Genomic DNA, 13,105 nt, shown 5'->3' with positions numbered 1-13,105 from the left:
AAACACTCCAGGAACAGAAATAACAGAGCTACAATTTCTGCAGGTCTTCCCACAAGTAAAGCCAGGGTTCTGATCTCCAGTCTGAATAGTAATTGACCATTGAATAAAACCTTAACAGCAATTAGACTTTGTAGCCGAAAAGGGACACACACTTTAGTAACAGAATAATACATTGTACATTACATTGTATAACACTCCTGTATTTAGAATATAGCATATTATTTGATCATGAGCAACATCACGGGAGAGTCACTAGTTGTAAAAAATGTGATTTTTTCTAAAGCTGTATGTGAGACAACAGAGAAAAAATTTGCATATTTTCACAAAAATGTACCTTGACACATCTGTTAGTGTTAAGACCACTCTTGACTTTGCCATTGGTGAGACCAAGTATGGAGTATTCTGTAAAGTTTTGCTCACCCTACCTCAGAAAATATATAAATCTATTAGAAATGTTCAGAGTAGAGTGACCAGGATGATTCCAGTTTTAAGGGATCAATTTATGAAGAAAGGCTTAAGTGACTGGAGAAAAGATGGAGAACATATGATACAGGTCTTCAAACTATTGAAAGGTTTCAGGGCGGAGTAGACAAACTACTTATCTAGGGAAATGAATTAGGACTAGAGGACATGAATACAAATCGCACAAACTTCAGGCAAGGTTAGAGCTTAGAAAAAAATATTTCCTTGCTATTGGATATGTTGAACAAGGTCCCAGAGAATGCAGTTGAATCAGGGTCCATTTGGAGGTCCTTTAAGAGGCAGTTGGAGTGACATATGTTGAGTGGAGGGAGCGATAGAAATATTATCATTGCTTATTTACAGCCGAGTTCTGGAAAGGAACTCAATGTTACCTACAGTGGGAGATCAACGAGTAGTGTGAGAGAGGGGTCTAAAATACAATAATCTTACATGGGATCTAGCTGGATTGGGTTCTCTGTGCAAAATTACCCTTTCTTATTCTGGATTTTATAATGTAATAACATGGAGTCATGTTCTGTTTGTTTAAATATGATTTTTTTTTTCTCATTCTGTTATATAGACTTTTGAAGCTAAGATACACCACATTGAAACAAGGCCAGCCAGGAAATCTAAAGATAACCTGGAGGTATTAGAATTCTTCATCCGTTGTGAAACAAACAGCTCGGATATCAGCACCTTGGTCAGTTCTTTGAAAAGAGTTGCTGAAGATGTAAAAACAACAAAAGAAGAGAAATGTAAGAATAATGATCTTTCACTCTATCTAACCATTGTGCGTTTCCTCTTAGACCGTACAACCGCAACACTTTTTGGGCGGAAGTACCGCCACGGTCGCTAAATTCGGCTTACCGCCCTGCACAGGAAGTGGAGCACAATCTCGGGCACTCCACTTCCTGGTGGGGCGGTAACCGAGGCGATGTCAGGGTGCGATCGGCAGCTAAAGGGAAGGGCCATTGCTCACTCTGCAGGGCCTCCGATGGCCCATTCTAGGCCACTAGGGTGGCATGGTGCCGCGGCCGCAGCCTGGCACCGAGATGTGGTGGCGGGCTGCGCGATGGCGGCCAGGACCACGCCACGGCCCACCACGGCAGCCAAAAAAAATGGTGGCAAGGGTCACGGCCGCACCCCCCCTTTAAATACTGCCCCCGCGAGCGGAGGTCGGCCTGGCTCGTGATTCGTGAAGCTGGTGCTGACACCGTCTGCAGCAGCCTCGCAGGGCGCAGCCGAATTTCTGCCACGGGGTGGTAAGGGAAGGTGGCAGGATGCTAAGGTGTTGTGACGTATGACGTTGACGTCATTGCTGGTGGCGCAATAGCCCGGGGCGCTACTGGCAGGGGCACGGCGCTAACGGGTAGTGTCTCAGCAACACCCCGTTGAATATCTCGGAAGGCACTTTTTTCACCCTCCCCCGGGGCGATAAGCCCTTTGTGCCCCATTAGTGCCCCCCAGAGGCGCTAAACGCAAGCGCAAAGGAGTCAATTTTCTAGCCCTTAATCTTTAGGAGTATCATCAATCATTTCCCAGTCACGCTCTACACAGAGCCCATTTCTTTTCGAATTTTCATTCATTTTTTCCCGCATCCTCCACAATTTTCTCCTCTCCTCTGCTGAAGGAATTATTTCATGCTGGGATACAGTTCCATGGTTACTGACTGTCCCCAGACACTTACCCAACTGGGTATTGTGAGCCTTAACAATGAGTGTTGGTATCACAACTGAGCCAACTAAAATCCAGCAGGATATTGGGGGGCGGGGGGTGGGGGTGGAAACTGGACATCAATCCCAAGCAGGAATCCTGGATGATATGTTTTACCCTTCGTAGCTCAAGGTTGCTGAAACACCTTGACTTCTGTACCAACTGAGATCAGATAACTTAGCAGAGACCAGGGATTAACCCTGACCTTCATGATCTGCAGGACGAAGTACCAACAACAACAATATGCATTTATATAGCACCTTTTATGTAGTAAAATGTCCCAAGGTGCTTCACAGGAGAGTTATCCATCAAAATTTGACACTGATCCATATATAAGGATATATTAGGACAGGTGACCTGGTCACAGAGATGGGTTTTAAGGAATGTCTTAAAGGAGGAGAGAGACCTAAAGATGTTTTAGGGATGAAATTCCAGAGCTTAGGGCCTAAGCAGCTGAAGGCACGGCTTCCAACGGTGGAGCGATTAAAATCGGGGCTGTGCAAGAGGTCAGAATTGGAGGCGCTCAGATATATCGGATTTTTGTAGAGTTGGAGCAGATCACAGAGGTAGGTAGGGGCGAGGCCATGGGCCATGGAGGTATTTGAAAACAAGGAGGAGAATTTTAAAATCGAGACATTGCTGGACCGGGAGCCAATGTAGGTCGACAAGCACAGGGGGTGATGTGTGAACGGGACCTGGTGCGAGTTAGGATACGGGCAGCAGAGCTTTGGATGAGCTTAAGCTTATGTAGAGTGGAAAATGGGAAGCTGGCCAGGAGTGTGTTGGAATAGTCAAGTCTAGAGGTAACAAAGGCATAGATGAGGGTTCCAGCAGCAGATGAGCTGAAGCAGGATTGGAGACAGGCGATGTTATGGAGGTGGAAGTAGGTGGTTTTGGTGATGGATATGTGGTTGAAAGGTCATTTCAGTGTCAAATAGGGCACCAAGTCCTACCAGATCAGGTACTGTATTTTACTAACCAGACCATTGGTGGAACTCCCGTTTCTGTTTAAAAAATCCAAACCATGCACCTGTGGAACTACTTCCCAACTTGAATCACCGCCTCCTGGAGAGGAGTGACACGAGGAGAAAATCAGAAAGAAAATTGGAGGGTTAAAAAAAACCCAGGCAGTCATATTACTGAAATAAAAACAGAAAATGCTGGACGTACTCAGCAGGCCAGGCAGCATCTCTGGAGAGAGAAACAGAGTTAACGTTTCAGGTCAATAACCTTCCGAAAGATCATCGACCTGAAACGTTAACTCTGTTTCATTCTCCACAGATGCTGCCTGACCTTCTGAGTATCTCCAGCATTTTCTGTTTTTATTTCAGATTTCCAGCATCCACAGTATTTTGCTTTTGTAGTAGTATTACTGAACTTTTTTTGAATATGGTGCTTAAATAAGACAGTAGGTCATTGTGGCTGTTAGCAAGATACAGGCAGCAATTGAATTAAAAGGTTCCGATGGCCTGGTCATAAACTGGGAGGATGAGAACTATAAAGCTAAATTATGTCTTTAAAGAAATTGCATTGATATAGATTGATATATTAACCAGAAACTTAACTGGACCAGCCACATAAATACTGTGGCAACAAGAGCAGGTCAGATGCTAGGTATTCTGCAGCGAGTGTCTCACCTCTTGACTCCCCAAAGACTTTCCACCATCTACAAGGCACAAGTAAGGAGTATGATGGAATACTCTCCACTTGCCTGAAAGAGTGCAGCTCCAACAACATTCAAGAAGCTCGACACAATCTAGGACAAAGCAGCCCGCTTGATTAGCACCCCATCCACTACCTTAAACATTCACTCCCTCCACCACCGGCATACCTTGGCTGCAGTGTGTACCATCTACAAGATGCACTGCAGCAACTCGCCAAGGCTTCTTTGGCAGTACCTCCCAAACCCGCGACCTCTTCCGCCTAGAGGGACACGGGCAGCAGGCGCATGGAAACACCACCACCTCGAAGTTCCCCTCCAAGTCACACACCATCCTGACTTTGAAGTATATCGCCAATCCTTCATCGTCGCTGGGTCAAAATCCTGGAACTCCCGAACAGCACTGTGGAAGTACCTTCACCACATGGAATGCAGTGGTTCAAGAAGGCAGCTCACCACCACCTTCTCAAGGGCAACTAGGGATGGGCAATAAATGCTGGCCTTGCCAGCGATACCCAGATCCTATAAGCGAATAAAAAAAAAATGTAAAAATTCAGTATTGACCATTTTAGGGCACTAACTTTAGGGGAGGGCCCAAGCCCACAACTCTGTGGGGACCTACCTGGACCAACGAGGAGTGGGGTGCCGTGCCAGCAGCCCAGCATACAAGAGGAGTGCTGGGTTGCCAGATCGCGGCACAGACCCCGCGTTCAAAGACGCAACGGGCCACGACAAGTAAGTCGGCCGATTTTTTTTTTTTTACCCTGCCCGCCACCTCCCCTTTACTTAGTGCCCCGCGAGCCTCCTGCTACTCCGTTCCCACCCCCTGTCATTGCCCGCTGCAGATTCAGGGAGCGCGGGCCAATTTTACAGGTGGGGCGAAAACAGGGCACTGCACATGGTGATGATGTCGTCATCACTTGTGCGGTGGAGCGGGGTGCTACCGGTTACCGCCACTGCTAAACTCCCATTGACTTTAGCGGGTGTCGTTAGCGGCACCATTTCCAAGGCAAAAAGTTGTTTGCGACCCGTTAGCGCCCCCGGATGCACTAAGGGGAGTCGATAAGGTACCCAATTTCTAGCCCATACGGCTGGATTTTACCAGCCCTGAGGAGGCGGGTCAGGAGGCGGGATTGCTGGGAAAATCCCGAAAAATGTGAGCGGGTCCCAAATCCGCTCCCAACCCGCCTCCAACCAATCTACCCGGGAGTCGGGTCCCTGATTTGCGCTGGGACGACTGCTAGCGGCGGGAAGAGGATTATAGCCACTTAACTGCCTGTTCACAGGTAGTTAACAGGCAGTTAAGAGGCTTTTTCCAATTTTTTGACTGCTGCTGTGGGCTTCCCAACGTCAGGGAACCCCACCGGGGTAAGTGAGGCATGCTGTGGGTCTGTTGTTAGGTTGGTGTTTGGATGACAGCTGCAGAAGTGGTGTGAAGGATGCAATGAGACACTGGTTAGTATCAGAGGTAAGGAAATGTTGTGAAAGTAATTTTTAATGTGGTTAGATGTTTCTGCAGGTGACAAGCTGTGCTGTGTTTGTGTAGCCTCATCTCATCAGGAGAAGTGACAGATGGCTTCTGCAATCTCAGCCTCAGCTGCCATCTGTTTTATTCTAAGGAGAGAGTACTTGGAGAGCCAGGGTGCAAGGGCTCACCTTTGGACAGTGATTGTCAGTGTTTGACAGCACCTCAATGCTGTCAAACACTGTCAAATCATCTGTCAAACAAGTGTGGTGCATATGCCTTTAAGAAAACCGGCAGATGAAGCATTATCAACTGATGTCATGTGACAACGGCTTTCCCTTAATTGGCCGGCGAGCCCGCAGGGTGGGCTTAACAAGGCCAATCAGGGAAAAATAGTGTCCGTTCGTCAGATGTCACTGGGGGTGGGACTGGAACCCGAAAACCAGCAGTCCCGCCTTGAACTTGGCCTGGAAGGTAAGATTCCGACCTATGGGCTTTATCATGTCTCTCAAGAATAGTCCAGGGCGCTTCACATGCAATGAATTGAAGTGTTGTCAATGTTGTTATGGTTGGTGCATGTGACAGCCATTTTACACACCTCAATGACCCACAAATAGCAGTCAGATGAATTCCAAGTTAATCTGTTTTTGCTGTTAGTTGAGGAAAGATTGTTGTCCAGATGACCAGGAGAGCTCCCCATTCTTTCTCAAATAGTGCCGTGGGATCTTTAATTTCCCACCCGAGACAGGCATATCAGCACTCCATCTACTGACAGTGTAGCATTCCCTCAGTGCTGCACTAAAGTGTCAGCATAGTTTATGTGCTCAAATCCTGGAGTAGGGCTTGAAACCACATCCTTCTGACTCAGAGATGAGAGTGCTACCAACTGAGCCAAGCTGACACACTGCGAGGCATTGCTTATGCTTTCTGCCATATAAACAGTTTATTTAATTTGTTTGGATTTTTTTAACCTTTAAGCAGCATTCAGGCTGAACACAGTAGGTTCTGTATATACATAATATCTATATATATATATATATAAAAGAGTTTGTCTCTCTGTCTGTCTGTCTGTTTGTCTGTCTGTCCGTCTGTCCGGCTATACAATCAAAAGTTATAGAGCGTACCTACACATATGTTATATCAAAAGAAAGCTTATCATTAGGGGAGTCTAATAGGCATATTTACTTTTTGGTCAGACAAAAATTGTTCGGACAGCATACAAAAAAGGTTCAAAAAACGGCAACATTCTGCTCATTAGCGTTGAGTGACGTGATGGTTGATCAATCATACAGGGGATTAACCTGATGGTTGACCAATCGGTGCGTCATGAGGGGCATTTCATTGTGTGTGTGGGCGGGCCTAATCCTTCTGAGCTGAGGTGAGTGGCCGCCATCTTGATTCCTAATTCTTGATTTATTTTTCCCACTTTCTGTGCGTTTATTTTTCCCACTTTCTGTGTGTGTGGAGGGGAAATTTACTTTTTTTCAAAAACAATTAATTTGTAAATATTTTTTCTAAGCTGGTTAATTTTCCTACCTTTCACCCTTTTTTTCCCTCTTGACTCGCTGCCTCCGCCGGGTGCCGCAACCTTAGAGGGTTACCCCACCTGCAGGCCTTGAAGCCTTGGCCTCTCCTCGCCAGCCACGCTAGGAACCGCCCGTCCCGCTGGGCCCAACCCGCGATCGCCGCCATCTTGATAAAGGCTGGCGGTGCGGGACTGAGCCAAGCGTAGCCATCACCGCCATCTTAGTAAAGGCTGGCGGGGTGGGAGTCAGCGCGCGCGTCAACATCGGCGGTGGCCCGGAGCGCGACCTCAGCTAAGGTGAGTCTGGCCGGGCCTCACGCGCTAGGCCGCGCACCGGCCGGCCCAAAGCCGCTGATCCGCACACGGCGGCTTCGGCTCACCATGGCCGGGCGCTCAGGAAAGGCAGACAGAGAGGGGGAGGGAGGGACAGAGAGGAAATCAGGGAGAGACAGGGGGAGGGAGAGGAGAGGGGGAGCGAGAGGAGAGGGGGGGAGGGAGAGGAGAGGGGGGGAGGGAGAGAAGGGGGGGAGGGAGGGAGAGGAGAGGGGGGAGGGAGGGAGAGGAGAGGGGGGAGGGGGGGAGAGGAGAGGGGGGAGGGAGAGGAGAAGGGGGGAGGGAGAGGAGAGGGGGAGGGAGAGGAGAGGGGGAGGGAGAGGAGAGGAGAGGAGAGGAGGAGGGAGAGGAGAGGGGGAGAGGAGAGGGGGAGGGAGAGGAGAGGGGGAGGGAGAGGAGGGGGGAGGGAGAGGAGAGGGGGAGGGAGAGGAGAGGGGGTGGGAGAGGAGAGGGGGAGGGAGAGGAGAGGGAGAGGGAGAGGAGAGGGAGAGGGAGGGAGAGGAGAGGGGGAGGGACGGTGAGGAGAGGGGGAGGGAGGGAGAGGAGAGGGGCAGGGAGGGAGAGAGAGTAAAGCAGGGAGAGACAGGGGGAGGGAGAGAGCGAGGGTGAGGGAGGGAAAGAGTGAGAGGGAGGGAGAGCTCGCCTTCATCCTTCCTTCCTTCCTTCACAGGGGTCCATCGGGCCAGGCCTGAGGTGTTCCTTCCCCCCCTCTCTCTCCAGGCTAATCCCGAACTAAATCCAGCACTCTCTCTCTCTCTCTCTTTTCCCCCCATCTCTCTCTTCTCCCCCCCATCTCTCTCTTCTCCCCCCAGTCTCTCTCTCTCTCCCTCCCCTCTCTCTCTCTCCCCCCCCAGTCTCTCTCTCTCTCTTCCCCCCAGTCTCTCTCTCCCCCCCCAGTCTCTCTCTCTCTCTCTCTTCCCCCAGTCGCTCTCTCCCCCCTTCCCCCCAGTCGCTCTCCCCCCCAGTCTCTCTCTCTCTCTCTTCCAACAACAACATGCTCTCAAAAAACCCTCGGCACCGCTGGGCACTCCAGCTAGTATTAAATATACCTGTCTTTCAATGTACTATTTAGAATACCTGCTCTACACTATACTATATAATACACAGGCTCCAATCAATATATGTGTTCCAATAAACACTCCAAACCTCCACACCTTTGGTAAGTATTTATGTAACATATTGAAAAACTGATCAAGTGAGGCTAAAAGAACTAGGCAGCAATCCTTCCCATCTATCTTCATGCCCCAGAGCAGAGTTTATGCTTGGCATGGATTCTGCAATTGCACCAAAGAAAGGATTAAACAACATGAAACAACTGCTGCGCCTCTGATATCTCTGATAATTACATTATTTCAATGGCTCGTTTAGTCAGAATCCATTGCATTCCTTATGGGATTCTCATTGAGACAAACAGTCTTGCTGCAGGTACACACTGGGGACATGCAGCATTACCCTGTCCTTGCTTACTGCCTCTATTTATCATGCTGGGTTTTCATTTGAAAATACTACAGGATTATTCTTTCCATTACTGGCTCTGTGTAAGTCGATTACCTTCAGTAATGCTCTGGTTCCTATAGCACAGGTCTTCTCCAAGTACTGGGATGTTACAGCTATTTATCTGTTTTTGCATTTTGTCTCCTGTTTCTGCCTCCAGTTCATTGGTTTCCAAAAAAGCTATCAGATTTGGACAGATGCCATCAATTAGTTACAAAATATGACCCGGACCTGGATCTCGATCACCCGGTAAGTTTGGAGAGTTTATTTGAAGGGATCCTTGCTGGGGAGATGGGGGTCAACCAAGCACTTTCAATGTAAAGGGTTAGGGTTAGATGAATAGGGTGGGAGGAGGTTCGTGTGGAGCATAAACACTGGCATAGACCAGTTGGATCGAATGGCCTGTTTCTGTGCTGTACATTTTATGTGAAACATTTCTCTTCTGTCATTTCTGCTACAATTAAAGATGAATTACCAAACAATCACAACATATTATAAAAGGAGATAACTTTATCCCTTATATAATATAAAATAAAAGCAGAAAATGCTGGAGATACTCAGTAGGTCAGGCAGCATCTGTGAAGAGAGAAACAGAGTTAACGTTTCAGGTCGATGACCTTTCGTCAGAACTGGAAAAAAGGAGGAAATGGAACAGATTTTTAAGCAAGTGTAGGAGCTGGGAAAGCGGGGAGGGGATGAAAGAACAAAAGTGAAGATCTGTGATAGGATAGAAGGCAGGAGAGGTTAAGAGACATTAAGAGATATTCAAGGCAAAAGGAGATGGTAATGGGACAGGTTAAGAAACAAAGGATGGCTCTAGATGAAGTGTAAATTGCGCTGGCAGAATGAAAGACAGCTGCCCTGTGGGAGAGAAGAAAAGAAAACACAAACAAAAAAAAGAGTGTGGAGAAAAAAATATATATGATAGGGGCCGAGGTTATGATCTGTAATGTAATTTTATCCCTTACTGGCCATCTTTCACCTTGCTCATTGCTTTCATGTTGTATGCTTTAGAATTGCTGCTTACAAGTAGGATTATACACTTTGTGTAAAACGTTCCTCAGCATAACATAGTTCAGTTCTGCACCACCATGTAAAACAAGCTTACTGCCCTATATCGTGGTATCTCTGGAGCAAATACTTCAGAGGAGTGCTGCATCAAAGAGAAGATTTCACGCTCCTGGCAATGAAGTGGCAGGACCGCAATGTGTGCTTCCACTGGCAGAAGCTCGTCAAAGCAGGGTGGGGATGGCGAGAAATCGCAAGTGTCATCAGCCTGCAGGCTACAGGTAAAAGAATGTGGCCACTTAAAGGTAAGGTGTCAAAAGTATGTTCAGCCTTTTCAAAAGCTGCATGAATCTAAAAATGTATTTTTCAACCTTTCCAAAGGCTGGGTGGAAGATAAGGAATGGTTTGCAAAAACCAAGGGAAAGCACAAACAAAGGTGTCAGCAGGTAACAAAGTCTACAGATAAGTGATGAAGCCCTGCAGTTTGATGAGTGGCGAAGTGCAGGTAGTGTTGCTTGACACCAACTGTGAGGAGAGTTGTTCTAAATGGCACTCCAGGGCATACTTCCTAGAGGACAGTAGTGCAGACAGAATCAACACGGTGTGCACTACCCCCAGGGAACATAGGAAGAAGAAAATGGCCACCTTAAGAAAAGTAAGACTACCCAATAGCATCATTTAGTTGGTTCAAGTATACATACCACAAATAGTTGCTTGTCAGTGTGCTCACACTTACTGCTGGTCCATGCTGAACCCTCACACAACATTACAGCTCTTTCATTCCTTATCGTGCATAGCCATACTCCAGCAGGGCATGCATTCAAGCTGCAACTTACAATTCAACTCTTCGCACACTAGGGCTTCAACATAAAATCATTGCAACACAACCTCCCTGCATGATGCATGGTCACTCACTGACACACAGGATGGACTGCAGGCTGCCACAGGCCTGTCACTGTGCACCATCAACACTTCAAGACTACTTCCCTGCTTGCATGACAAGATGGCCCATAATACAAGAAAACAGACCCGAACTGGAGGAAGACTTGGACATTATATACTCTCAACTTTCTTGGAGGAAGCCACCATGGATATCTTTGCATAAAAGAGTATCAATGGATGAGGGGAAGGTGAAAACTCGGACCTCCCCCAACCTCAGGGTGGATTCTATTCTGCTCTTTTGTCTTGCCCCCTTCTTATTTCCTTCCACACAGGTGTACACAGAATAAAAAATATCACATTCAGTATCTTAAAGTGGAAACTGTTGGAAGGCCTGTACGGGAGCAGAAGTTCTTTGGTGCCATTGTAGGCCTGGAGGAGTAGCCCACCAACGTCTATGTCACAGAACCAGACAGTGACTCACAGCACTCTGCATCCTTCTCACTGAAGCCTGCAAGCACCAGCATAGCATACACACATCCTGGAAAATACAGTTAGGGAGCTTGAGGAAGTAGCACCAGATGACTCAGAGCGCATTGGGGAGGAGGAGCGAGTGGTAGAGGCAGTGGTACTGGAGGAGCAGAAACCCACTGGGAAGGAGCGAGTGATAGAGGCAGTGGCACTGGAGGAGCAGAAACCCACTGGGGAGGAGGAGCGAGTGGTAGAGGCAGTGGTACTGGAGGAGCAGAAACCCACTGGGGAGGAGGAGCGAGTGGTAGAGGCAGTGGTACTGCAGGAGCAGAAACCCACTGGGAAGGAGTGAGTGATAGAGGCAGTGGCACTGGAGGAGCAGAAACCCACTGGGGAGGAGGAGCGAGTGGTAGAGGCAGTGGTACTGGAGGAGCAGAAACCCACTGGGGAGGAGGAGCGAGTGATAGAGGCAGTGGTACTGGAGGAACAGAAACCCAGTGGGAAGGAGGGGTGAGTGATAGAGGCAGTGGTACTGGAGGAGCAGAAACCCACTGGGGAGGAGGAGCGAGTGATAGAGGCAGTGGTACTGGAGGAACAGAAACCCACTGGGGAGGAGGAGCGAGTGGTAGAGGCAGTGGTACTGAAGGATCAGAAACCCACTGGGGAGGAGGAGCGAGTGATAGAGGCAGTGGTACTGGAGGAACAGAAACCCACTGGGGAGGAGGAGCGAGTGATAGAGGCAGTGGTACTGGAGGAGCAGAAACCCACTGGGAGGAGGAGCGAGTGATAGAGGCAGTGGTACTGGAGGAGCAGAAACCCACTGGGGAGGAGGAGCGAGTGATAGAGGCAGTGGTACTGGAGGAGCAGAAACCCACTGGGAAGGAGGAGCGAGTGGTAGAGGCAGTGGCCGTAGCCATCCTCTCCTCTACGGTAGCCATCCTTTCCACGGAGGTAGCCATCCTTTCCGTGGCGATGCGTTCATGCGCCAATGACTCCACAAAGGCTCTGGTCATGGTCGCTACGGACTCCTCCATTTGCTCCACACTCACAGCGACCCTAGAGACAAAACCTGCCAGAGACTCCTGCATCTGTTCTTGGAGTTCCATCACCGCTGATCTCATGGATGGACCCAGAGGCAGAGGGTCGACATGCTGCTGAGCTGAGCTGGCAGAGTCCTGCGCTCTCCGACTAGGACTCTCCACTGCTGTCCCTGTCTCCACAATCTGCTGATGCTCACTTGTGAGCTGTGATACACCAGGTGACAACACTACTCTATGTCCCGAAGGTCCCACTGAGGTGTGAGTGTCTGCGCTGGTGCTGGGTGCGCAGATTTCTGGTGACGCTGCGCCCTCAGAGGTTGCAGCTTCCTCTGAGGAGTCTGGCTGCTCAGCCTCTTCTTCCTGGCTAGGGGGGACGGATGCTTGTGATGGTCCTGTGGGGGATTAAAGGAAAGAGTCAGAGATGTGAGGCCAAGGTTACATGCACATTGCTTTTTGCAGATGCTCATAAGTCCATCTGTTAGAGCTTCACAATCATTATCAGCGACTCATGCAATGTCAAAGAGATGGGAAACTTTTCTGTCACCAGCTTGCTGTGTTGCACCCGTCTGTCCGTCCCCCACATGCGCATCATCCGCCAGTCCCACTATTTCGAGTGCCGCCTCCTCCCAGGGGGTCAGGTGGACTATAGAGGCTGTCCCTCCTCCTGTCCTCGCTTGCTCTCTTTTGTTGTGAGTTCTCTTTTCTTGCAATGAGGGAGACAAGTGGAGGTTGAGTGAGAATGAAGGAGTGAGTGTAGAGATTGCACAGCATACATACTTAGAAGGAGACAAAGATGGAGTGAGGTGGCAAGACCAAGGGCCCTCCCTGTGTGTTGTCAGTTATTTTCATAGCATCAGAGTGATGGGGAGTGTGAGGGCTGCATGGTGGAATAGTAATGTGAACATAGAGAGAGAGGGAATGGGTAAGGGTGCATGGATGTCAGCGTCAAGTGGGATGTGGAGGAAGAGATTGCTAAAGCTGAGTGCTGGTGAGGAAAGGCAATGGGGGTCAGACTGAGGGTGATGGGAAATTCATACTCACATTTCCAGTGCGCT

The 13,105-nt window shown here is 48.8% G+C and overlaps 1 protein-coding gene across 1 annotated transcript in view; it reads left to right on the top strand.

Annotated features, from left to right (window-relative positions):
* Positions 1-13,105, top strand: part of th (tyrosine hydroxylase) — a 76,570-nt gene that overhangs the window by 14,039 nt on the left and 49,426 nt on the right. The window contains exons 3-4 of the mRNA XM_086007655.1: positions 1,043-1,217; positions 8,813-8,901. Of these exons, the coding sequence (XP_085863781.1) occupies positions 1,043-1,217; positions 8,813-8,901 (264 nt within the window). The remainder of the gene's footprint in view (positions 1-1,042; positions 1,218-8,812; positions 8,902-13,105) is intronic.

Source organism: Somniosus microcephalus, chromosome 15 (assembly GCF_052327205.1).
Source record: "Somniosus microcephalus isolate GS21.2 chromosome 15, FLI_Smic_1.0, whole genome shotgun sequence".
In the NCBI taxonomy this organism is placed as follows: domain Eukaryota; kingdom Metazoa; phylum Chordata; class Chondrichthyes; order Squaliformes; family Somniosidae; genus Somniosus; species Somniosus microcephalus.
The sequence above is the reverse complement of the archived record's forward strand: the minus strand, read 5'-3'. Positions and strand labels throughout refer to the sequence as shown.